Genomic DNA, 27,566 nt, shown 5'->3' on the forward strand with positions numbered 1-27,566 from the left:
AGAAGAAAAACATATTTGTTTAAGTTTAGCATATTTATAATGACACAGCTCAATAGAAATTAAGTAACAAAGAGGATTTTGCCTTGGAGCAACACACCTCTCATTAAATCCATGCTAGAATTCCCTCCTAAAACTGCAATGGGATCCTCATATTCTCATAGCTCAACACCTAAAGGTTAGGAAAAATTATGCTGATAGTGTGGCCACTTACTGCAGTTTCTTAACCTCCTATGAGTCATTTAAAAAACAAACCCCAGAACATCATGATTTTGGTATCCTTTTTAACTTTATACAAATAAAAAAACTTACATATGTCTCTCATGTAATATTCATAATGAAGTATTTTAATTAATGTGATATATTTTCTAAATAATATTTTTGGTAAAGTTATCTGAACATGCTTTAAAATACCTTGTCTTTTCAAATTTAGTTCCTTAAGTTCTCCCATTACTGACACCTAGCAACAGTTCTGGTCCTGCAAGGCCAATGATCTTGAGCCAGCTATAAATGGTCAGTGTTTCTGCTCTCCCATCCACCCGGTCACTCCAGTCCACCAAATTATCAGGATTTTCCACCTGCAAGCGTCTGTTGCCCTGGACCCCAGGTGGGTGGGCAGACAGGCATTTTGTCCTCTTTGCCCAGCTGGAGGAAAAGATGACCTTGTAAATACAGCATTTGTTGATTTACATTACAGCTGTTAATTTTATCTAAAATCTTACAAATAAATGTACAACAAAAAAGTACCAGAGGATATCCCCATGGAGAACTTGGCAAGGCACACCTAAAATAGCCCACACCAATGGGTGGCATCAGGAACAAGCCAAATCAGAAGTGCATGAAGTAGCACAATGAAAGTAGGATTCGTATTGTTGTACATGGCATAATGGCACTGCCAGCGCAGCCTGGCACATGTCTGCCCCCACCCCGCCCCACCTGAGGCAGATAAAGCAATAAACACCATGTTTTTGCTGTGGTCCCCCAGTTGCAGCAGGATTTGCTGATGACCTCCTACTCACCTGTATCAGTGAACTGTCATGCTGGCCTCCCACACGGCAAAAGGCCTGAACGTTGCTGAAATGCCATTAAGGTTTTGCATGACAGAACAGATCAGCCTTGCTGAAGGTAGTGCTGGCTCTGTCAAACCTCCTGATGGCTCTGAGTGACTATGACATGTCTCAGGGCAGTCTGTAATATTTTATTAAGGTTGAAAAATTACTGACAGTAGGTACAGGAACAGCAAACCACAAACTTTAAGATCAATGTTATAACTGTCAGCTGGAGAAAAAAAAATCCACCGATTTAAAAAGTACAGCAAGCTCCCAGTGAATTCTGGAAATTAAATATAGCCAGAAACAAGCAAGGTGTGTACCAGTTTGCTGTGCTCCCATTAGGCCACCCACCTTGCTGAAATACCATTCCTTCCGATGTGAATTGCTCTTTCCACCTCCTAACTTCGCAGTGTGTCACACCAACATGAAGCAGCTGAGCAAACCATTGCAGCTTCTTGTAATAAAATGTCTTCTTTCAGCCTCTGCAGTTGTTTGCATCAAATATGACATTTGTCTTGCTGAAGGTCCTGCTTAACATACCCACAACACAAACATGACGTTCCCCAACTTCCCTCCCCCAGAATTGCCCTGAATCATCTACGTGTCTGGTGAGACTAATGAAGAGCTGTAGACTCTGAAAGTAAGCAGGAAAGAAAAGCAAAGAGTTGGGTCTGGGGAGGGAAAAATCAGGATCTTCCATATGGAGGAAGGGCAACCGTGGAAAAAAATAGATGGTCAGAGAGAACAGTAAATGGCAGCTTCGGTTAAGGTGCCAGTGTAAGGTGTGGGACCACATCGTACCCCACCGTGACAGAACACCAGTATTCCTAAGTGCCTTGAACTGCTGATGCAGAACAAGGGAGTTTTTGACATCTGTAGGTCCAAGGTCTATTTGGGATATGATGATCCTGCCCCACTCTTAGCTAAGTGCCTGAACCCATGCTTTTTGTGAGCTCAGCTGGGAGCATAATCTGCATTGCCAAGGGACTAAAGCACACACATCCCAGATTATTGTACCTAGAAAATTCTCCAAGCATCAGAGCTGCTCCTGGCCACCACTCCTTGAAAAGCAGGGTCTGGTTTTCCTCAGAGAGATGTCTAAATGTAAAATTCAGACAGTTTTTTCTGCTTAAGCTGAAGAACCATGCTGGCCAGCTAAGCGGCAGAGCAAACTCAGGCTACTCTGCAATTTATCTGCAGCCCTGTTCTTAACACCATGGTGAGTGGAGCATCTAATCTTCACCCAGCTGTCATTATCTCAGCAAAATATAATGGTGGCACAAAAGCAAGCATCATCAGCATTGTACCGGCAAAAGTATTCCTGTGGTGTCCTCTCGCCACACATCATCAGGAATACTGAGTTCATTTAACTTCCTTGTGTAACTTACAAGTGTTTTATGAGTGTTCAAATTTATAAAGTTTAGCAGCTGTTCAGATAAAATACCATTGTTTGGCATTAACACTTTGAATCTTGAATTGCCTACAGAAGTCTCTCTCCTTATTCTCTTACCTGAGGCCTGCCTGCGATGGGCTAAGTGAGATAGCTTGTGGGTGGCATACCCCTGTTTTGCAGCAGCAAGGTTGGTGGGGATGCTAATTGTGCAACGTTTTCTTCAACAATTTTCTTTCTTTAACTCTTCTCTTAATTGAGAATTCAGTATGATGTAAAATAATGAGTTCTCAGTCACACCTTTCCTCTGCCCATGCAACTCCCTCCTCCACAGTAGAATAAGAGGCATAAAAGTACAACAAAGACTTTTCTGGAGCTTTCAAAGCACTTCCAGCAGTAGCTATCTCAAGAATTATAAAAAACATTAGCACAAAAATTCCTGTTATAATCCCTGCTTCTCAGGTCTCTTGGGGATGGTGGCACACATGATGTATACTCAAGTTTTCCAAGTGACAGTCAGCCTTGGGCCAGAGGACTGGCGACCACATTCATGGGACTACGGATGGTCCTTCTGGTAAGTGTCACCACTGGTTAATATCTTTTCATTTTTGAGTTGTTCCACCAGTTTGTTCAGAGATTGTACATATCACAGATTTCCAGGAAGATGCATGTAAATTTCCAGCTGCCAAAATGCTAGGAGCAAAAAACCACCATGGCCGTACAGTTGTTGAGGTGTAGAGGGCAGTTATCAGTGACTGTGCAGCAGCAGCTGTGCCTATCAGCAGGTACATAGCATTTGTAAATAAACAGCAACCACAATTACCAACACAGATTGAGCACTCTCATTAAAGTTCAATTTAGGTACATAATTGCCATGGCATTTCAGAGACTTTGAGCTTTTTTTTTTTTTGCTTTTTTTTTTTTAATTAATGTCTTAGTTGAACCTTACACTGCAGCTTTTAACACAGCCACAGTGGAAGGCATAGTGCTCCTGGCACCTTAAGACTTCCCTGTGGATCATGGCAAGAAGGCTTGGAAAAATGGACAAGACATTTTGGAAACTGATTTTATTTTTACTTTTCCCATTTATCTTCTAAAATTCACATAAAAAATAATTTGGCCAAGATACGTCAACTGTGTTATATTGCTTGCAAGCTTATAAGAAGCTTACAAGGAGACCGTGGAGGATAGAAATAACTGCAAACAACTTTCACATCCCTCTAGAGGCATCAGCCTCTTTGCATGGCTAAGGAGAATACTTTTTCATTGCTAAATATAGTGTATTATTTTCAATCCATCTCAAAGCAGAGACAAGAACCTTTGCTAACACCAGTAAACAAACACAAATGCTTCTTACGCACAGCACTACAGGGAATTATTAGTCTTTCCTTCTCCCCTCACTGTATTGTGTTTGATGGGAGGAGTTACTAATATTGTAGTAACATGTTACAAAATATAAATTGCATTATATTTAAAATGCAGCTTATTTTGTGTATCAAAAATTAATATTTATTGCATGTGGTGATGAACTAAATAAACTGCAATCATATATTTATAATATTTATATAAATGTTCGTAGCAATTCTGTGGTCATAATTGTATAATTATTAATATCTTTAAATAATAAGGCATATCCTCTGTTAATTTGTCTTCAGAACTCTATTTTATAATTTACTGCAATACTCAAAATTCAGAATATTGTTAAATGTCTAGCATGATAAAGCACTCATTAGATCATTCCCCTTCATCTTGTGCAAGACAAGAAACCCTGTGTCTCAGAGCGGGCATCAAAGGCTTGCAGGTCCCGTAGGGCATCACGAGCCCACTCATCCCACCCATGCTCGGAGCGAGCTGTTCAGAGCCAGCATCCCACCTGCGCTCGCAGCTGGCAGTGCTGCCGCTGCCCTCACCACAGCTTTGCCCCAGAGCAGGCGCGCCCCTGCCCGCAGTTCTCCCCACGCAGCCACCGCCAGGGCACAGCAGGCATTGGTTTAAAGACCCTGGGGTTAGGCTTCACTGTGGAGGATGCTGGAGATACCCACCAGCAGACAAATACATGGAAGTAACCTCAGCTCTTCCCATATTCCTGAAGTGGGACCTCAGTTTCACTCTATCCAGTAACTGCAGGTTCACCCTGAGCTCTGCTCAAGCTGTTGCTGTCACAAAGTAGCTTCTCAGATTTGGGAATCTCCCTCCTTTCCACTAATACCTTTCGAGGCAACGCACTTACCTAGGCAGACACTGGGCACAGTGCAAACCGCAGCTCAGTCACAGCTCCCCCGCGGCAGACGTGAACAGCGCAGCGTTTCCAGCCGGCAGCGGTGCTCAGCAGCCAGGGGAAGGCCATGGGGTTCCTCATGCCACGTCAGTGACTGGGAGCAAAACTGGCAAAGGAAGGTCTGAAAGTCAAATGCAGCAAAAACAAGAGGCTTCTTCCTCCCAGCTAACACTGAACCACCACTTCCATAGGGACTAGAGAGCTACAACCCCTCCTGGCATCCCCAGACTTGAACACCTTCTTTAAGAAGGGTTAAAAACAAACACCCACCCAGCCTGGTGGAGTTTGGGAAAGCTGCACATGCAGGAATTTCCTTCTGCTCGATCTGGGTTCAGGTGATGGCCTGAAGCATGAGCTTTAAATACCCCTGAACCAGTAGTACAAACATCAGCATTGTTTACAGCCTTCTGTAAGAAGTACCACTGCAGCATCCTCCCAGACACCTGTCAGAGCATGGAGAATTGCAACGCCACTGAAACCTGGGTCCTGGGAACACTGTCCCCATGGCCAAGAGCCCAAGGGCATGAGTGCAGACCTGGACTGCCATTCGTTTCCCAAGTGCCAATGTGAAAGCTATTTTTTCCGTGACTATTTCCCCTCTATCGAAAGGGGATGACAAAAATACCCCCCTCAAATAAGGAAGGGATGCTCATGATCTGCTCAGACACCCCAGGGTTGAAAATGCATCACTTTGTCCCTGTTATCCTACCCCATTCCCAAGCCTTTGGCAAAGCCTGGAAGGGTGTTTGTGCTTTGGCACGAGCCAGAAGTAGCCCGGGAAATTCTCCACTGGCTCTGAGGATCAGGGGATGTTCAAATTTGCCCCCCCTAGAAAAAAGAAATATACAAAACCCTGAGCTGTTTTAGGCCACAGAGGAACTTGAAAGCACAGCCCTGAGCTCAGCTACCAGAGGCACTATAGGTACAGTCCCACCACATCTGGGGCACAGCTGGCACAGAGGGGCATTGCTGTTAAAGAGGCCTTCACCTAAAGTAGGATGGTACTCTTACAGGTAGGAGAACCACTTTTTACACTGAAATAACATTTAACCGAAGTCCATAAAAAATCTCAACCATATCAACCATAATTGTCTCATTATTATGATTTACCAAATGCCAGGCCTGAGGTCACATTAAGAGTCTTCATTCTGTATTTCCTTCTCTGAACCTTTCAGCATTTCTGAGTTAGTGATTAGAAATTATCAGAAACTTTCAAGAGAAATTTTTCTCCATATGTCATTCCCCAGGCACCAACCAGGCACAGTGAAGCATGTGGTTTCAGCTGGCTTCTTCCTTGATATTGTTTAGGAGTCCAGCTGGAAATATTTGGAGCTCTTGGAGGTTTTCCACACGCTCCATGTAGGAGGAAGACACTTGCCAGGATTCCCTGTGCCTGGACAGTCACACATAGCATAAATTTCCTTTCCACTTCACCCAGCTGTGGGAAATCTAAGGGAACTTCATCACCCCAGTGTTCGCTGTGCTTCCTTCTTATCTGACTGCATCTGGCAAAGGGGCTCAAAAATGCGGAGGAAAGGGGCTGCCTCCACACGCTTCACTGCCATGGGAGTCCCTAAAGGACTTGGTATGCGCTGAATTTTGAAATCATTGAAATGAGCCGTTTCTGTTTACTTGAACCATTTTTTTCCCCCAGATTTTTCAGTGCATGAATATGTGCTCTTTTTCAACTTTCATCTAATTTGAAATGAGAAACTGTTTCCTTGTCTGCAGATCCTTTGCAGAAAGGGAAAACAGCTCATGCTGAGGGCTCTGTTGATAATGCGTATTTATAAGATAATCCTACTGTGGCTGTATTCTTCCTGTTCTGCATAATTTATATCAGTGTTCAATTTGGTTATAGGAAAGGTGAAAGCAAGGCGCAGGTAAAGTGTGTAGCTGACACAGATGATTAACTTAATCCAAGTTAGTTAGGAAGCCACTGTGAACTGTAGCTGCAGCTGATGGGCTGAATGTGAAGCCAACGGGAGCCTGAACGCAGATAAGCTCTGCAAACAAAAGGAAGATTCAGTGCCTTTTTTGTAGCTCTATTTCATGCTCAAAATGCATCTAAACTCCGTGGGGTCATGAGTTCCTCCCCAAGCCACATCTGAACTGGAGATCAGGGAGATGAAGGCTGGAGGAGAGATGTGGAGGGAGGGCAGAAGGCACCTGGGGGAAACCCAGTCCAGAGCAGGGAGCAGAGCAGCTCCCAGCTGAACGTTCCTTGCCAGGAGACCCAGGACAACACCGGCTGCTGTTCCAGCCTGGCATTGGGACAGTTACTTTTATTTCTTCCACTTTCCTTCTCCCTCCATCTCCCCGTGCTTGCAGGTTGGTACTTGCAGGTGTCCTGCTACCAGCTGACTGAGATTGGCCAGCACTGCCTGTACACTGGGAGCACTGCCCTCAAATTTAATCTCTCCACAAAATGCAAGTGCTGTCTTCTATTCTGGTCAGGCTTTTAGAGACTGGATGTAAACCAGGAATGCTAGAAATGTCCATGAGCCAGGGAAGAAGGAAATACAGTAGTCTGATGAAGGCACAAAACCACAGAATCGAAACCAACCCTGCAGTAGCATTGTGCAGAGCCGGTCTCCCATGGATGCTGGAGAACTTCCACTGGTCCAAAAGATGTGTTCTTTGGGGTGGGACTCCTTCCAGGAGTTTGTGACTGCTCTATAGATTTTAGCACTTATCTGCAAGGGTCTGAAACATTTCAAAGGGAAATTGAGAGGCTTTTGACTCTTCTGTCAGAGCACACCGAGTGTTCACGTTAGCCACTCTGCCACACGGTTGTCCATGGGATGAAAGTTGTGCCCAGCCCCCAGCCCAGCATCCTGCCTGCATGCCTGAGCATGTGCCACAGGTCACTGGAGGTAAGATGAGGAGAACGGGTTTGTCACCACCGACTTACCTGCCTAGTTGCATCCTGTGTATGTGTGTCTCTTGGCATCAGAAATATAACGTGAGCTGCTGTCTTAACCCAGCTCTGTCTGCTGGTTTCTCTCTCCACAGTCTGGCATGGGGCTCTTTCACCTGCTGCATGGCGGCCTCCGTTACTACCTTGAACTCTTACACTAAGACTGTCATTGAGTTCAGACACAAGCGCAAAATCTTTGAGCAGGGCTTTCGAGAAGAGCAGAACTTCCTAGACCAGGAAGCCATCAAGTACTTCAGAGAAAGGTCAGTGCAGTCAGTCGCTCGATCAGTGGAGGTTGTCACGGACTCTGCTAGTCGCAGAAAATCCAGGCTCTCACCGATTTCAGCACATGTGGGCGAAGTCTCTGAGATACTTGGAGAAGATGTGTGTTAAAGACAAATACAAAAGATCCTCCTTGATTTGTTTTTTTCTTAAATTTTGTGATGTCCCAGTGCCTGCCTTTTCCTATATACTCACACAAGACTGACAAGTCCCTACAGTGTGCACCCGATTCATAGGAACTCATAAGAAGCTATGCTGCCAATACAAGCTGATTTTCCCTCTCTGGAAAGGTAAAATTGTGGGGAAACAAATGTTACAGCCGTCTTTTCTCAGCATGTGTAAAAGGCACCTCCCAATAATCCTAACAGCTGCTGAGACATCTTCCAGCCACTTTGGAGTTGCTATCTTCCATAGCCACATGCCTACAACTCATGCTAGGCTCCTCCACACAACTCATCCTCCTGAGCTTCTCCACACAAGCACAGCACATACATTATTTTGCACTGCAGAAACATCCACACAGTGCCACCCACGCTGCTGCCAGGGCCTTAGACAGGCTCTAAGTCCTGCCTGAGCCTTGAAGGCCCAGATGCTCCTTCACTCTGCCCATCACCACACGCTGCCCACCTGCCGCACCGCTGACCCCTTGCACTCTTAGCTGGCCCAGGTGGCTGTGCTGGGATACTTGCTGCCCTTATTCTTTTATGATAAGTTTAAGGCTTTGCTTAGAATTGCATAATGTGAAGAACACACAAATATTGACCTCACACAGCAGGGAAGGTGTGATGCACTCCACAGGGGTACCTTCATGGAATGAGGAGCTGATAAGTACAGAGAATCCTCACCAAAAGCCTATTGTTGGAAGTTACATAGAGATATTTCGGGGTCAGAGAACATAAGGAGGATTCGTTCTTGTTCTTCTGACCAACGTGGCAGTTTCTCAGTGGTAGAAAAGAGTGGTTGGGAAGCTCTGGGGAGACAGAAAATTTGAAACGATCAGACATTTCAGTAGTGAAGTGAGGAGCTCCCCTGAGCAGGAAGAACTAAAGAACTTCCATGCTTGTTACTTTGCTTTGGTTACCCAACCTAAACTAATAGTCCCTATTCTTACAGTTATTCCTTAGCCAACTTCCAATTTTCACTCTACGTTTCAGACAGTCTGGAAGGATGAGCGAAATGATTCAAACCACCATGATTTTTCTAATTTTGCATTTAGAGGTTGACACTGAATTTAAAAAAATTCTGTGTGTGAGAAAAAACCCTCAAACACAGTGAAGAGAAAGTGGTCAGCATGTGCCTCAGGAGAAACCAACACACAGTGAGGGAAAACACTCAGCCAAGGGAAAACAGTCAGACAAATTACTGAAGTGAGAATTGCAGATGAGAGACCAGCAGAATTGTAAATAACATGTTGAGTTCTATCTGGAAATGCTAAGGAAACTTGATAAAGTACCCCTGCCACCCTTTCTGGAACAGTAAACAGCGCAAAACATTAATGGCATAGAGGACTGTAACCCCCTTTATCTCACATATGCATTGTGTGGTTTGCTTTTGATTCCTCATGCATTCACCATGTTACACAGCCCCCTCTCCTTTCAGTCTGAGAGGGCTTCACCCCAACACACCAGATGAACAGGTGAAGGGCCCCAAAGAAAGACAACAAACCAAACACAGCATCGAGGGTTTTTCAGGTCTCTTGGAAGGAAGGTTTGAACTCAACCTACGGAACTAGCCGGCTATTTAACACACACATGCCCAAGGCGAGTGACAAGCCCCTCCTCGGCCATACAAAGCAATGTGTTTTTAAACTCTTCTTTCATACGTTTCATTCAAAACCAGCTCCATACAAGGCAACACACATACAGAACAGCCTGTTCCCTGTGACTGCTCTGCATACTGGTCAGAGCCACCCTGACCAGTGTACAGAGACAACGCTGTCTCTACCACTTGCTTTATGACTGGGCTGGATGTTTTGTTCTGTCCTTCCAGTTTCCGTGCTCGTTTTGAATTTGTGTGAACAATGCATTTATCGGTCACATCCTCCAAGCCCTTCCACACGCACTTGGCAAACACAGCTCAAGCATGTGGTGTTCCCAAACTTCATGATTATGACTTTCTTTTTTTATATCACATTATTTTAATTGTTGTATCTGAATACATAATAAGAAGCCCAGAGAGAGTGTTACCATGGGATCAATTTAGAGATTTAAACTGTGCAGCATGACTTTTTTTTTTTTTTTTTTTTAAGTTATCATACGCATGATCACCTTCACTACTGTGACCAGGGAATCCTCTGGGACTGCTGGGCGTCCAGGGGTCATCAATTGGCAACACAGTGTCGGTACGTGCTGTGGGTGCCAACAGTCCCAGCAAGCACACAGCTTCCCCTCGCTCCCATCATCCTTTGCACAAATAGCAAATAACTTCAATTCTCTTCCCTTCCTATGCTTATATATACCCAGGGATACTTCACATTCCTTCCTACTCCTACACCTCCATATTCCTTTTCATATCTCATAAATAAAACCCTGCAGCCTTTCTTCCTTCCAGGTATTTTGCACATTTTGCTACCCTCTTTGCATGTTCCTTTGCCTCAGTACACATCCAGCACCCACTGTACGCACGCATCTAGCCTCTGTGTTGAATAAACTTTGTGCAATAGGCAGTTTTCTAAAAGCAATATATTTCTAGTGAAAGTTAAAGCTTTATCATCATTCCCAATAGCTGCAGTTTATCTTCTGGGAGACAGGGAAGAAAAGAGTTAGCCGCATTTTAACTCAGAAAAGTTTTTTGTTGGAATATTCTTCTACAGGTCCCTGTTCCCAGAGAAGAAATTTACTTTATGAAAAATACTGACAGTAAAATAAAAACTGCTAATATTGCAAGTACTATGTCAAACATAATATTATTGTATTTCACTTAATTTTAATCGCATGTAACTGCACATAACAACAGAAGATTTACTAGCAATGTATTAGATGAAAGACCTGAAATGTTCCCTTGAGAGCTCCCAGTTCAACCAGTGTGCACCATGTTCACCACCCAGTGCAGGAGATGAGGGATGAGCCACATCAATGCCTGGCATGTTGTCCTGACCTGAGTTTCTCCATCAGCTCATCCCATCCCCTCCCCTAGCACGTCAGCCTCAGACAGTCTGCATTACTGCTGCTCGTTAACTTCGGTCTCCGCATCCTAAGAACTGCCTCAGTGGTGCAGAACATAGGAAAGACATTTAGAATTACATAAATATCTCTGTACACCCCAAATGCTGCTCCACTGCCTGGTTTGACTCCACCTTAAGCACATACAGTTATCCAGCCCTAAGTCCACATGTAAGCACAAGCAAGTTGTAAACAGACAGCTTACAGAGAGACAGCCAAATTCTCTTGACTCCCTGTGACCACAAAGACACAGACTTTGTCTCTCAATAGCCAAGCATCTCGCTGTTTCTCTCACTGGGAAAATATTTAAATGGCTGCTAAAAAAAATCAAAGATTGATGGTGTTATATTCAACAATCATTTCATTCTGAGGCCTGGGATACTTTGAAAAGTCCAGACAAAATAGACTGTAGCTCACACCATAAAATCAAAAGATCTTATATCTTTTCAGACATAAAAGCTATGATAGCCCTCAGAGTAACTGGAAGCAGAAAAAGTAAATGATACAAGATTGGAGGTGTTATTCATGCATTAAGTGTTCTATAACATTGTCAGTAGAATTATCTGCAATGTGTCAGCTTTCACTCTTTGTCCTGTTATTGGCTGTTCTCCCTTTTTCTCTGGTTTTTCTTTTAACTGAATATTTGTCTATAACTTTTGCTCACCTTTTTCAGTTGTTTAGTTTATTAGGTGTCGGCTCATAATAGGTTATCTCTCTTTCTTCCCTCTCAATTTCTCCTTCTCCATTTCACATGAATAGACTTGCCCCATATGATCTCGAGCATGGTCCATTGTCTAAGGGTTCACCCCAGCCAGCAGGGAAGGAACCTCCACATCTGCTTCCTTTGCTATGAGGCTCCTTCCAGATAAGTCAAAGGGACAAGAATTCTTTGTTCTCACCTATATAGTCTGATAAGCTGATTGTGACAGTCAGCTGAAGGGATGTCAGCGTGCTAGGACCTTCTCCTCTTCCACTGCCCAGCTATCTGGCTTCTGCAGTGCCCTGCAGCGTAGGTAGCGGTTCCAGGGCTGCCACCCCTTTGCCACTGCCGGCTGCCACCCCTTTGCCACTGCTGGCTGCCACGAGATGCAGCTGCTGCACAGCGGGGTCACACCATGCCATCCCACACTTTCCTCCCCACCCTGCACAAGTGTACCCGTAAGGCCCACAAGCAGGGGTCTGGGGTAACCTCTCCAGTGCAGCACTCACTACAGTGCACTCGGACTACCACATCTTCAGCTTTCTCAATGTAACATCTAATAGATGTGCAATCGTCTAGTTTGGGGGTTCTAAAAAGACAGTGAGAGGAAGGCAAGATGGAAATCAGCAGTAGATGCAGCAGTTTTAGCAGCTTTGTTCAAATGGCTGTGTAATAATTAGGACACATTCATAAGAACTGTGAATTTTGGACCAACTGGCTACACCAACATTACTGTCGCACCCATTCAGGCAAGGGACAGTGCAGCTAGGTGATTCACACTGAATGTCTGTCCCAAATTTGTCCGTGGTTTCTTGCCTTCCTTTTTTTATATATTAAAAAAAAACCCTTTCAACTGTTCCCCACCACCTTTCCCTGCTCCCAGAACTCTGGTGGACTTTGCTTTCAGGTAAAGAAGGAAAACTTTCCTCTCTGCTTCTTTGGTATGCTGGGGAAAGGCAGAAAGCATTAGTGGGGCAGATGGAGACCCTGGGGTGACAGCCACAGCTGCCGGAACAGGGATGATTGTAGCTACGGGGAGGAAGGTCTGGGGCAAGGGAACATAGAGGCTTGGGGTGACAGTACATGAGGATTGAAGCCAGGGGTCAGGGACAGGGGCCCTGGAAGGGTGCCAGTCAAATCCAGGTGAGCTCCTCGTGGAGACCTAGTCATCACCTTGAGCGGGGAATAACAAGTTTGTGAAGCGGTATGAGGAAACTGGCGTTACCCATCGCCCTCTTTTACTGCTGATGAGAGGAGAAAGAGCAGCAGCTTTTGGAAACGCACCCATATGTGGTCAGGCTGTGTGAGGCGGGGGTGGTGCACCCCTCTGGGACTGCAGCCGCTGCAGACGGGGGGCTAGCCCACCCAGCCTGGTGGGAAGGGGGACCCCAGAGCTCAGCACAGGGCTGTCCCCAGCCTGCCAACCCGCCTTTTTCTCCCTGAGAAGCAAATCTCACTAGGTGCTGTCAAACCATACAAATTTAGCAAGTAAATCTGGAAGATGCAGCCTTCCCCGTGCACTCAGCCCAGCGCAGCGTTTGCCAGCTCGCGGTGGCCACCCACGCCCGCTGTGGCATGGCAGCCGCTCCACAGCAGCCCCCTTCCCCATGGGGCCCTTGCTCTGGTCTGCAAAACCAACCCAATGTCAGGCAGATGCTACCGGGGACATTCTAGAGTGAACAAAGTTCAAACTGCCGTTGATACTAGTGCAGACAAAAATGTCTCTGCAGGGATGGAAAATGTCAGTTTGAAGTGCTAGGAGCAGTCTGAAACAGACGGCAGGTCCAAGGCTGTTGCAGAGATAATAAATCAGGACTACTCCCAACATTGTGAGAATCAGAACTTCTCAAATCATCATTCACATATGCTTTTTTTTTTTTTTTGCTTTTCTGTACCTTTCTGTAATATAGCTTACTCACAGCTTGCTTTCTCTAACTCCATTGTACTCATTTAAGGTGTTGTGCAGATCATACCAATGCTTTCCAAAGACATGCCAAACTTTTGCTCCAGTTTCCTCTTTAGCCCCCTAGATATCTGAACAGATTTTAAGCTACTGACCTACCATAACTCCCGTTTACAGAGTCAGTATCTTTTTGTAGGGACATCAGTAAGAATTTCCAATCTGACTATCCACCTTTCATTAGCACACAGGGATGACTATAATGTTCTGCCTTGGATTTGTTCTGTACTTTATTCTGCAACACAGGAAAGTTTATCTGCAGAGCCGTTCCTTCTGGAAAATTACACGGACTGGCACTTAAATGGTGTAGCACTACCAATACACCCACTTCCAACACACACGTACTGTACAATGCTGTTAGTCCCCGACACTTAGATGCATCCTGAAGAGTGAAAGAGTGGGAGAGACGCAGCCCTGAGCCCCTCATTTCTATCCCCCATGGCCTCTTTACATGAGCTTTCCCCTGAGAGGGGCAAAGCCAATGGAACCGAGTCCTTCCTGAGACCGTTACGAACTCCATAATGGGCCTGGCTGGCTATAGATGGAGGAGCCCAGGTATGTTGTGCTCATGTTGATTCTGACCCTTCCATTCCTGTATGTTTGGGAGCAGCCTTTGTTTCTGTTAAAGGTGCTACTTCTATATTCTCTTTTCCAGGACTGAGGAGGAGAGGGCTGAGGCTGGGGACCTGAGGTTACAGTGCCTCCATAGCTGCTCCCCAAATAGTAAGTGACCATGGCTCGAATATGTCCGATACACAATGGCTTGTACCATCCCCATGCTGGCTCCTTGGGGTTAAGAATAAGGCTTGGAGTAGGAAGCTATGGAAATAGAGGTTTGTAACTTTGCCAGACAGCATTGCCCAAATGATAATCAACTAGCATACGAACAGTGCAAAATTCTCCAAGATTCAATTTAGGATGTGCACATACCCTATAATTTTATGTTATCTCAAGAAGCTGTGACTTCATAGTAGTTTAAAAATATGCTCTAATTTACACCTGTATAACTTTCATTATCACTACCTTTTTTCATCTATATTTATCATCAATTCATGATGATGCATGCTATTGAATATAAAAATGATTGAAAGCAGCTTTGGTAGACAATAACTTTAGTGTAATTAATGCCATTTCTTGCACTTACTCAGAAAATTGCTATGCTTTTATTCAGCGTTTGCAAAAATTCTTACTTTAAGCTATGGGAATCAGTGGTTCAATGTACGGAGCACTATTGGAGCATGGCTCCTGCCCTGCTCTGAATACTACACTTTTCCTTTACTCTCCAGGAAAGATGTGGGCAGTTTCATGCATCTATTTCCTTTCAGAGAAAGCAAGCGATCCTTCATTCAGCAGGAGGGAGGCTTGGGAAAGTGACTTGCTGACTCTGTGCTATGAAAATTTGGAAACCTCATAGCATTTTGCTGCTTCCGTCTTGCTGAGATGCACGTCTCAGCCACATACGCATGGAAGCTTGGTGTCCATAACCCTAACAATTGAGGGTCCTGCTCCCTCATCAGACCTGCTGGAACAGCTCTGCAGTCCCATGTCACTGCAAGTGGTCTCCCCACAGGCAGGACAGGGCTAGCACTGCTCTCCAGCTTGGTTTGGCATCAGCTCACTTGGTAACTCCTGCTCCTTGAATGCCATGTCAGTTATGGACCTTTCGGAAAGCAGATCCACATCCTTCATTTTCACGGGCCTGGAAATGTCTATTAGTACAAAACGGATCTGGGTCATATTTCCCAAGAAAATTCCCCACTTGCCAAGCTACTGGCTTGTGCTGAAATATGCTCATTTCATTACAAAGACTGTCCAAAGGTCTTTGTTTCAAAGAATGAATAACAATTCTTGACATTAGGTGTTCCAAGGAATAGAAACAAGGGTCTATTGGTCCTTTGCCCAGCTCTGCCTCAGTACTTCAAGTTCAAGGACACCCAGCTTACCTCCACAGGTGAGCCGATAGCGCTGCAAAAGCAAACTGCAAATGAGAACTCCGCTATCAGGTTAAAGAACAGTGGCCATTCTTCAATATTACATCAGTTTCAGCTTCACACCAGCTACCTATCGTAAAAAAATCAGATCAATATTTATAAAGTGACATGAGTGAAGTTCTGCTCTCAGTTCACACTAGGTATGAATCCAACCTAAGCTTTAGAATCTTCATTATTTGTGCTTGTTAGGGAGGAAAATACATTCGTTACTGCTGCTCAGGATGGCACAAAGCCTCACAACCTTCAGATGAAAGTCTTCCTGGAACAAGCCCCATAACTGGCCTGTACCTGAGCAGAGGATCCTCCTTAATGTTGTTTTTAGCTTCCTGCACTCCCACTCTTTGTCGCATTACCCATGCAACGGGCTCATGGCCAGCAGAGAAGCGTTAGTGGCAGGAGAATGACATGAGAAGTGCTTTGCTAAAAGTCAGAGCAGCCACAAAGGTTACACTGGCCCTTTGGCTATCCAGGGGCCTGCTGGGATGGAAGAGGAGGGCACAGCACCTAGAGCAGACCAAGACCTCACCATTGCTTGGCCAACACACCACCTGCATTGCGCTAGCAGGGTAAATGCCAGCAGATCGTTCTGAGCTCTCCTTGAACACTTCACACGGCGGTGGTCCTGTACCAGCAGGACACAAGGAGGTATCACCAGAAGTTATTCATCTGTTCACTTCAACCAGCATTTCATTCCCTGGAGGTCTTGTCTGCTGCCCTCAGAAATGCTCTGAGGCTCTTCTGGTTTGAACCAAAGAGCATATAAGGAATATTCACTCATTCTCAGCCATCATGTCTACAAAGACAAAACAGAGCATCTGGTCCTTGTTGAGAGGCAAGGGTTTGGGGGGAGTGCTGCTATAGAGTGAAAGAGAAAAAACTTTAAATAAAAGAACAAGACTGAGCAGTCATAGAAGACGAACACCAGCTGGCCAGGTGATTTTAGAAGAGAGAATATTAAAGGTTTGTGAGTAGCCCAGGAGGCCTGTGAGAGTGCAGGTAGCAAGAAGGGCCTATGCCAAGCCAGGACCAGAGCAGGATCTCAGGTTCCTCTGTTGGCGAGAGTAAGCTATCCATTTTGAGAAGTAGCCTTAAATTATGAATTTCATCAGAAGCTTGATTCCAGAGGACCCCTGATCAGGGCAATGCAATATTCAGTCTTGACAATTCTGTATTAAACTATTTAATATCCATCACAAAACTATAATTTTCCTTTAACAGGGTTTAAACCTGCCTGAGCTGGGCTAAGAAGAGCATCAGGAAACTCTAGCTACAAATTGGCATCCTCCAAGCTGCCTTCCTGTGCAAACATATGGCACTGGCCCTTGCACACCTAGTATCCCCAGTCATATTTCATTCATACCAAATTTAGCATTTCCATTGCAAAGCTCTAACTTCATAACAAAGCTCAACCATTCTTAATAGTCTATTTGTTGTCATTTTTGACGTTGGAGATCTCGACTTTTTCCTTCAGATGTGCAGGGCTGGGAGATCTCAATGCACAGCTTGTGCACGGTGACTACAGGAAAACAACAAGTTTTACACTAGGATTTTTTTTTTTTTGCTTGCAGTTATTTATTACCAAGAAAAGCTCACTGTTATTAGGCTTCAGACAGCAATCGTACCTGATTTCAGACATCTGTATGTCCATGCCACTTCCACCCTCTCCTCCAGTCTTCTCCCAGCTCTAGGCATTCATATGGTGAGCTTGCTGCTTAGATCGATGTGCCTGGGACCCACCAGGTGGATGGGAGAGGCATGGGTGATAGCTGTAGAACAAGGGGTAAGAGAGAGGTGAGAGAAACATCACATAGGATGAAGAGGGACAGGTATGGTGGCAAAGCCAAAGAGGGGATGGGCAGCTCAGAAGAGCCAAGAGCTGAGCAGGAAACAGCAGATTCTTACCATCTGTGGCTACAAGACTTGGTTGTTATTTGAGGCAGATAAACCCAGGGTTTGGGACACCAGCTTTTCTTGTAGGACACTGAAAGACTATTCAAAATTAATTCAGCATTAAAAAAATAATAAGGTTTTGGCAGTGTGGGCATTATAGGACAGTCACCTGACAAAGAGGAGGCCTTGAAAAAAAATAATTTTATTCTCATATCATCACCCTGCAGGCATTTCCCCTGGGTCCATCCCACAGCTCTTCTACCATCCTCCCACCCTGGCTGTCTACAGTAAAATTTATGCAACCAGCCCCTCAGTGCTTCACTGTAAAACATATTGTCATTTCTTTCTATTCAGACAAGATCATGAGAAGAACTCTAGACTTAAAACATGGTGAAAATAATTCATAAAAAAAAAAATAGTATCCACTGTTTTTTCTTGGTCACAAGTGTCACAGAAGCAAAGTGGTGCCAGATTTACAGGCAACTTTCAAATGTCTCCAAATTCAGTGCTACAAAAAGCCTACTGCACAAGCTCAGCTGGAGAGGGCAAGGCACAGACGGCAGACAAGGTCACTCTGACAACGGGGAACATGCTTTATATGCTGAGCAGCACAGGGCTGGAAGAAGGCAGACAACAAGGGCTTGACGCATTTGAAGTGTCGCTCAAAGTTGAGTCAAGGTTTCTCCTTGTGGAGGTACCTGACAGCTGCAATCACCTTCCTATTTCATGTCAGCATTGATTGCAACTCCAGGTCTTGCAATTCTTCCTGTAATTTATTCAGTTCATAGTGATTCACTACATAAAAACAGGTGGAAAAAAATCCATTCTGATAAAGCACCATGGTTACAGATCTAAGATCCAGCCTTGCTATATTGAAAGCAATGGGAATTTCTTTCCTGTCTTCAGGCAAACCCTTGCCCACTAGACAACTCCAAAGTTATAAGTCTCAGCTCTGTCCTCATTTACCTCTGCTAAAATCCAAACTGACATTTTGCTTTAACAAGCTTCGTATTGTTTCTTAAGCAACCAGTTCCTCTGCTTCTGAGATAAGCGCGATGATAAAAGTAAGTTCAGGCCCATGTTCAGTGCTGCAGTCAGTGAAAATTAAAGAGTGGAAAAGGAAAGCAAAATAAAGTCATAGTTCATAATATTTTTTTGTTTCCTCTAGTGTACAGGTGAATTGGAAAAGTTTCTTACATAAATTTCAGTGAGATTAGTTACAAAACACATTTTCTGTCACACTTTTAAATTGTATCTTTCAATAAATGTTCCATCTCCTACAGCTAATCCTGGATTTATCCAAAAAATACCTACCCCAAAACCAAAAAACCCAAACTAAAACAAAAATTCCACCTTCCACAAAAAAGATAACCCTATCCAACACTGCTAAAGATGTGAAATGAAGTATTTGGGATTGTACATGCACCCAAACAGCCTTTCAGTTGCTGTGCATATTATATTTCCCCCCTGGAATGCAAGTAGGGATTGTTGCTCACTTAACGTTCAGGTAGTTTTACACTGTAAGATATTTGAGGACAAATACATATATTTTTAACAAAAAAAATTTTAAACATGCCTTTTTATTTTAGTTGCCTTAAAACGGGGTTTGCTCTTGTCAGAATAAGTTTCCTACACATTGCTGCAGCAAAAAAGTATTTCCTGAACGTGGGGTTTTGTAGTGAAGACTAACCAATGCCCGAGATTCAGCTCTGATTTAAATAATTTTAAGTAAATTTGTGTTATTTGAGCCAGAAGATCCCCCTTTTCCACTCCTCCTCTTGGTCCCAGAGCAGCCCATGTGCCAAGAGCCAGCTCTCCCCCGTCGCTGCCCTGGGGCGCGGGGACGTGCTCCTTGGGCCAGAAGCTCTGGCTCCAGGTCCTCGCACCTTTACCAGGTTTGTGAGACTCTCTGGAGAGAAATGAACAATCAGCTTCACACTTCACCTGTGCCAAATTCCAGCTTTCGGAACACTCCCACAGCACGACCAAACACGCTCTGAGCCATCATTCCCTGCTTTCAGGAGAGACTGAGAAACAGCAGCTCAGTTTCCAAAGGTAACATGAGGATGCCCGGATCCAGGCTCCCCTGGCCCGCAGAGCCCACGCCACCCGGGGCCGGACTCCTGCAAAGAAGGGGAAGCAATCCACCTGAGCCAGGGGGCTGCGAGTTACACGATTTTTCCTTTAAAACCTTTTGTATTTACAAGGGACTATCCTGCAACCAGCACTATAAAGTCAATATGGAAGAGGACAGCCCAGAGGCTCCAGTGGAAGAGAAGGATGGTGAGGTGGGACTCAGAGGCAAGAAAAGTGAAAGGAGAAAGGGAAACTAGAGGGGGAAATAAGTTCCTTTCAGAGAAGGCAGCAGACTACTAAAGCACAGAATAACACAGGGTGGAGAGGGCCTCCAGAGGTCTCTGGTCCAGTCCCTTGCCCACTACATGTCCATTGGACCAGGCTGGATCAGGCTGCTGGGTTCCTTGCCCAGCTGAGTACTGAACACCTGCAAAGGTGGATACCCCAGAACCTCTCTAGGCCTCTGTCCTGGTGTTTGAACACCCTCAGGGTGAAAAAGCTTTTCCTTGTATCTAGTTGGCAATTCTTGTCTTCCATCCCTGTTCAGCCAGTTTATGAAGGCAAGGCACTTCTGGGGACGGAGCCTCCCTCTGACATGTGTGCTCTGGTTTTCTCTCCTGCCTTTCATCTAACTAGTTTTATGCTTCTTTCTTGGTTCTGTTCTTATACAGTAGCTTTGCTTTCCCAATTATAAAACCTCTAAATTTAATTTAAACCTAATAATTACACTGTGATCTAGCAAAGGCCTTGATTAACCCTATTGAAGCCAATAGATGTGGGGCATGCTCTTTAGGACCTTAAAAATGTGGTATTTAATTGCATCCAACATTGAGAAAGGTGCAGGGAGGTGGAGATGTGAATATGTAGCTAATTCAAACCCCGATACTAACAGGACAGGACTTCATGCGCTAGATCTCATACAACCCATCCCTACCAGGATTCTCTGCTGTCTTCCACCACAAGAGACAGACGAATATACCAGATGCATGAGAAGACTCGGTTGGTCACTGGTACTGCTACAAAAGTTTGTCATGTCCTTTGGCTGTTAGAAATCCTGTATCGTGATCTGCACAGTGGGTATGTTCATGTTCCCCTTCAAGGTCAAGGCACAACCCCAGTCTACAGCGGTACATCTTCCTCTCTTGCCACCAGTCTTGCCAAACTAAGTAAAATTTAGCCATAGAAAGAAAAGCATTGGGATGTCTCCTGCCTGGCAGCAGCCAGGAAAAAAGTACAGGAAACAATACTGAGGAGGAGAAGTCTGGCATCCCACATGGCTGGCTTTGCCAGCCACCTAAAATAGCTGGTCAGCCCCGTACACAGGCTACAGCTTGGGGGAGGCAGCGGGGAGAAATGTCCTTAACACACTAAGCTGTATAAAAGAAACATCCTATAATGTCACTGCAGGAACAATGGTGTCATTCTGTGCTGCCCTTCTGTTTTTATCTTGCCTGTTTATGCATCCCCTGATGGACTGGGTAACTGTGCAGAGCCACCAGAAACCTGAAGCGCTTGGGTCCGAGGTGAAGGCGCATCTTCACACTTTGCAGAGAAAACCAAGGGCAGGTGCTGTGGCAACCTGCCAGCCAGGTTTTACCCTTTTGCACTTACTGGAATTTGTCAGAGTCAATATGCCAGTAGCTTGCTTCCCTTCCTGTCCTTCCCCCGCACTAAATCCTTGGTTCCCACAGAGCTGTATGGCTTTTGGGCAGGAGAACACTGATGTACCAGTGATTATCACACTGATAATAGCTGAAAAACGCTTGGTTAGCAACAGGGAGGAGCTGGTCCTGGACTTACCGTGCCTTATTCTCAAACACTTTGTTCCTGGTCATGAGAAGCCAAGGGTTTTATACAGACATAAGAAGCAAATCAGCCTGTGGGGAAATGCAGTTATGGGAAACAGGCTTAAAATTGTCTTATAAGCCTTTAGCCCAGTCCAGAGGAAAAAGTGTCTGTTTGTCTTTCTTTAGGGCTTCACAACACCCAGCTCTAAATGCCACTAGCACGCAGAGGAACAGGAGTGACCATAACGCTCAGAAAATACCCTCATTCGCTACGCCAAGCTCTTCCAGCAACACATCAAGCAGCTCTTCGCTTTCATCAGAACCAACCAGCCAGATCTCCATGGTTCAGGATCAAACCCTGCTGGACATTACCTCCATCACTAGATTGGCCCTAGGAGAATCACCAAACCCTCAACCATTTGAGCAAAGAGATAAAAATGTAGCAATATTGTGTTCCAGCCCACTCGGAGCAAGGACTATTGCAGTACCTTGCCCGGCCAGCCCCAGGCTCAGTCTAACACCCAGCTCAGCCAAGCCACAGCAATACTCTGACTCCTCTCCAGGCAGCCCAGGGATCAATGCAACCTCCTTCTATACCTTTTGTCCTCACACAGCACAAAACGTACAAGCTTCAGCATCAGATCACACACTGACCCCAACCAGGAAAAGCACAAGGCCTCCAGCAACAATGACTCCTGAAGAGAGTTCCCAGTCTCCTGGCTATTCTAAAGCTGGATTAAAGAATACAGGAAAGGGTTTTGAATCAGATCTGGAAGATCCTGATCACGAAAGGTACGTATCCAGACCATACACATGTCTTAGGTCTTCAAATGACTCAACTTTGTATAGGGTCATTAAGAGCCCCTCATAAAGAAAAAAGTTAAGTATCTTTTATGACGTAGATGTTCCCAGCACCTGTTTTGCAGTAACTACCCTGTGCTCCCCACTAAACCCTCTTCTCCAAGAAGCAACATACCGCATTGCCATACATTCATATAGCTCTCCAGACCTGCCATCAGCCCCTCCAGCAGGGCACAGCCATACGGCACCTCCTTGCCTTCCACATGAGAAAGCCCACCTCTCCCTGTGCTAGCGGAGAGAAACTCTGCTGTTCCTGCGAAAGCTGGCAGACCAGAGCTGGGGCCGGAGCGCAGTGACGTGGCTGGTATCTCCCGGCCCGGCCCGCAGGCCCTGCGGTCTGAGCCCCGGCAAGCTGCGCCGATTCCACCCCTCTGAGCCTCTGAACTCCACACTGTGTCTGCCGCTTCTTTCCTTGGCAGGAGATTTGTAACCACGAAGGAATTCCAAGCCATGGAGAAAGAACTAGAAGATGTAAAAGACGAACTGAAATGCCTGAAGTGGAAGGTGAGACACATTGGCGAGACTGTGCAGCCCCTGGCTGAAGACAGCAAGCGCTACAACGGCTATACCCTGACGGAGCTCAAGGCAATGGTGCAGTTTGAGGATGACCCTTACAAGGCTGCACACAAGATCCTAAACGCGCTCTTCAGTGATGTCTACTTGCTACAGCACTCAGTCACCGAACAGGCCTGCAAGTCCCGGTCTCTGCCCAAGCCCAAAATAGACCCAGAGCTGTACACGGTGTACTGTGACATTCTGAAAAGCATATTCCCTGCAATGAGCAGCCAGACCTTGAGGGAAGAGACCCAACACGTGCAGAAAAGCACTCAGAAAGATGTGCAGTAACACCAGACCCTGCAAGATGTTCTGCAACGTGAGAAGCCTCCGCTGATTTTAGAGGACTGAACTGTGGTAGGTACCGCTGGTTGAGTCCATCCCTTTTAGGTATGAATCATCTGTAACGACGCTGGTGAGCTCTGAGCCCTTCATGCCACTTGCCCAATGAGACAGGGTGGGAAGGCATTCTGCATACTCCCTATGTTATAGAAAAAAATTGCCCCCTTAGTGTGTCTTTCAATATATGAACGTTTCCTTGTTTCCAGCAACTACAAATGCTGACAAAAGAATCCAGAGAAGGCGGTGTATGTCCAGGCAAGGGCCTTCTCCCACCCCCAAACAGACCAACCAACCAGCACTTGGGTAGTTTCTATTTTCTAGAGTATATCATTCATTAAATGACATTACTTGTTAGAAAATTGTGCCTGTTCTTCTGTTTTTATTTTTTCCCCTCTAAAAATGCTTTGCACATCTAATCAATCATCTTACCTTGAATACACACTGGGATGAAACCTGGACATGCAGCAAACCACCCTCCCCTGCCCATCTGCATTGCTGAGTTACACGGGAGGAAAACCAGGGCAGAGAGGTCAGCAGCTCCAGCACCCCCGAGCAGGTCTCCATTCCACCTCGCTGGGGGCCAGGACATAAAAGTGTGCAATATGCCCCTAAATCACCAACCCGCTAGTGAAACAGGGAAAGGTCTGTGACCTCCCTCTCTCCCAGCCTCTGACAACTGAGCTGACAGAGCAGCAGACACGTGTTACCAGCCGTGCTTTGCCTCCCCGTGACGATGATGCTGGAAGGCTGGCCCTGCTGCTGCGGAGCCTGCCCCAGGGAAGGAGGCTGCTGGTCATGGAGGACATGGAGGAAAATGGCCCTGGAGCTCCTGCTTCCACGTCTGGGACCCAGCAAAGTGCAATGGATGAGCAACAGTTTGTCCATCAGGTTCTGCTCACAGGGCTGGCCTTGCAGCCTGCTTTCTCTTTGTGGTTTCTCTTTGAAGAGACCTGGAGGGATGCGCTTGTGCCACTTTGCTTGGTACCAATGGAAGATACTGCTTCCCTACCCTACTGGTTCACCCAGCACCTTTCAGAGAGTCACTGACATTTCTTGGGAACAGTCACTTCCCTGGTCTCAATGTGACACAGACATCACACCCCAGCATGTGTCCATCCTGCACACTGCTCCGGCTCTCTGCCAGGCCACAGGACGGCAAGAGGAGCAGAAAGTAACCTGTGAGCTCAGCCTACCTTTCCCTCTGCCGGGATATAAACCACTTCTTAAGTTTATTCCAAAAACAACAGGGAGGGGGGGGTGGGAAATAAAATTGAAAAAATAATGAGCAGATCATTCCTTGTGTCACCACGGCTCCAGACATCTTCAGAGATGGGAGGGGCCGTCCATTCCAAGGACACACTCTGTACCTTCTGGGCTCTTCTGTCATTTGTATGAGCAATCCTACCTGTCTTTCAGCACGATCCATCTATACTGTTCTCTGCTGGGCTTATAAATGCATATTTTTAAGCTCCTTGTTACTAGCAATTTATGTTACTTGCAAGCCGATGTGCAGAGGCACAGCCCTTCACCTGCGTGTCCTCTCTGTGCCACACCACAGCCCAGCTCTGCAACCGTGCCCAGCACACCACCGGGCAGCCACGGCACGACGCAGGGTGGGCACAGCATGGCACAGCACCACAGCAAGGGACAGGGCACAGGACACCTCCCCGCGCAGCCAGCCCCTTCGCCGGCAGGCCGGGGTCAGGGGTGGGATGGATGGAGCCGCTGGAGGTGCAGCATCCCCCAGAGCAGATCACACACTCTGGTGAGCACTGTCAAGGTTCATGACAAATTGTCTGGAAGGTGCTGTGCACCATGGGGGGGATGATAGTGTCTCACACAAGCACTCCCTCCAGCAAGCATTTATATTCTGCTTTCCTGGATCTTTCTGTAGGAAAATGCGTCCCTTTGGTTCAGGCGGGTGCAAAGAGGCTGCCCTCCCCTCACAGCACTGTAGGTGCTGCCCCAGGCTTGCTTTTCTGTGACAGACCAGACCCCGAGTCACCTGGAGGCCTCTCTTCAGAGCTTTCCATCATCTCCAGTGGACACAGAACTGAGGCATCAGCCATATCAATCCTTGTATGTTGCATCGCCTGCCCTCTCTGCCTGTAACATCGTGACGCAGTTGTTCCTATATGAACAGGCTCTGCGGCATCCCATGTTCATGAGGCTGGACAACATGCTCACATTAGCTCTTTTAGCCTTGTTCTCCTCACGCCTACTAGTAACAAGGTCCAGCACAGGCCTATGAGTTGTTTATTACCCTGGCATCATCAAGGCCAGTTCTGTCAGATATTGTCCGTTCCAGGTCCCTTTCAGGTTTCAGTGTCCTCCTCCTGGCTCAGCTGTGGCACGATTCACCTCTGCCCATTTCAGAGATGTGCATTAGGTCTTTCACCCTGACAGCCCCAGCATTTAGCTGTGCCAGTGGAGCTTCCAGGTTATTTGCACCCAACTAGAGCTGGCCAGTCCTGCCAGATCTTCCACACGTCATTATCAGGTACCTGCAACTTCTGAGTCCTCTGCAGCCTGTCCCCAGCTCCTCGCCACCACAGCAGCCCGCGATCGGCTGCAGGGAACCTGGGGAGAGCAGCAGGGCACAGCCACCGCATCTGTCCTGCACAGGCTGCTCCTTCCTTCTGCTCCTCTGCTGTTTGCACCTCAAAGGCAGCTCTGCCTCTGCGAGGTCAGTTTGGTTTTCAGTTCCTATGTTATCTGCACTTTTGTGAACATCTCCAGTACTTGAGCCGCCTTCCGTAATGTTAGTACAGGGAGAAAAATCCGCTGATTTTCTATTCATTTTCCTGAGCGCTTCCTGCTGTTTGTGTTCCTGTGCAATACCACGTCCTTTCATCCTCTTACCAGCCTTAGCTCTTCCTGCCAGCTTTGCTTACCTCTTGTTTGCTGGGAAGAGAAACACAATTCTGAAGAGCTCTTCTGTGTCCAGTCTGTTGATTTTTAATGTGGTCACTCCTAAACACAGCAGGAGAGTGAAGGCTGAACGCCTACACCTGCAGAACGAGCCCCTCTCCTTGGAGGGTAACAAAACCGAGTCAGCATAACAGGCGTAAGCCAGCAGTATCTTAAATACACAGGCCTGAAAGCAATTTTTTTGCTTTCACTTTTAACATCCCGCATTTGCCAGAAATGTGTCCTGTTACAAGCATGCTCTGCCTTAAGACTTTAGGTCTTGCTGCCTGGTGTTCAGACAGAAAGGTAATTACACAGTGCCATTATTCTGACAGTTAAAAAGATTCAGCCATTGTTCTTCTTGGACAATTCATGCTGATGTGCACCGTGCCGGCATTGCTCCTTAGCCTAAATAAGCCTTCTCTCCAAAATGTTATCACCTTCACTTGTACAGACAGACAGAGAAGGCAATCAGACACCTAGTGAAAAATTAGTCTAAAAATCCATGTTGCATTCCATCTACCCTCCTTTAAACTACAGAACTATTTTTTTCCTCGAACACGTACTTTCAAGTCTGAAGACCCAATACTGGACTAAATTATTTTTTTTCTTTCCTTTCTGAACCACAGGCATTACATACATTTGCTATTCTCCAGTCACACCCAGAGCCAAAGATTCATTAGTATTACACTTATTAAGTAACATGCACTGTCTGTTATGTATTCATCCCTGCATATAACCCGAGGACCTAAGAGCCATGGCACAGGTTGTCTTCCCCTGTGCCATCTCCAGGAGCAGATGTCTAGCCAGAAGTGTGAGGACATGAATACTTTTTCCAGCCTCAGGCGATCTGTAGTTTGTACTGATTGATTGTGTTAAATAAGCAACCTATTAATATTCACCGTGCTGCGGCTCGGTAGGCTTCAGTTGGCAGAACAGATCCTACAGCAGATAAGTTATGTTAAACAGAGGGTCCTGATCCATGCTGGTCATAGAACCGCAGAATAATTCAGGCTGGAAAGAGCCTCTGGAGGTCAACTGGTCCAACCCCTCCCATCAGAGAGTATTCTAGTAAAAGACACCAAATAATAAGATCTGTGCTGCAGAAACGAAACCATCGCAGTACAACAAACATCTGACAACTGCCATGCACCCACCCCCCCAAAAAATAAACCACCAAAAGGCAGAAAAAAAAGCCAAACAGAGAGAAGCTGTACAAACAACCTGCGCTGGAACCATTTGCAGATTGGATCCACCATAGGAAAATCTGAAGAGTTATCATCTCCCAAAAGCACAATGCTGGGAGATCATCTAGACAGGAGCTCTCCACAGGCTAATCAGCCTGTAGAAACTTAATTTACATCTGCATTAGTGATAAAGAAGATAAATGGCAAAGTTTCTGTAGCGCTGTTTT

General features: G+C 45.9%; 1 protein-coding gene across 3 annotated transcripts in view; it reads left to right on the top strand.

Moving 5' to 3' along the window:
• GSG1L (GSG1 like) overlaps positions 1-23,586 on the top strand; it is a 59,773-nt gene extending 36,187 nt beyond the window's left edge. Inside the window, exons 4-8 of one of the 3 annotated variants that reach the window (XM_040592773.1) lie at positions 2,902-3,013; positions 7,733-7,900; positions 10,168-10,260; positions 14,396-14,463; positions 21,671-21,819. In XM_040592773.1, coding sequence (XP_040448707.1) covers positions 2,902-3,013; positions 7,733-7,900; positions 10,168-10,260; positions 14,396-14,463; positions 21,671-21,693 — 464 coding nt within the window. In that variant the 3' untranslated portion in view covers positions 21,694-21,819. Of the gene's footprint in view, positions 1-2,901; positions 3,014-7,732; positions 7,901-10,167; positions 10,261-14,395; positions 14,464-21,670; positions 22,277-22,764 lie in introns of those variants that run through there. The other 2 variants (XM_040592771.1, XM_040592772.1) reach the window with 2 other exon arrangements.
• The last annotated feature ends 3,980 nt before the right edge of the window (positions 23,587-27,566 follow it).

This window comes from Falco naumanni, chromosome 4 (assembly GCF_017639655.2).
Source record: "Falco naumanni isolate bFalNau1 chromosome 4, bFalNau1.pat, whole genome shotgun sequence".
Lineage (NCBI taxonomy): Eukaryota > Metazoa > Chordata > Aves > Falconiformes > Falconidae > Falco > Falco naumanni.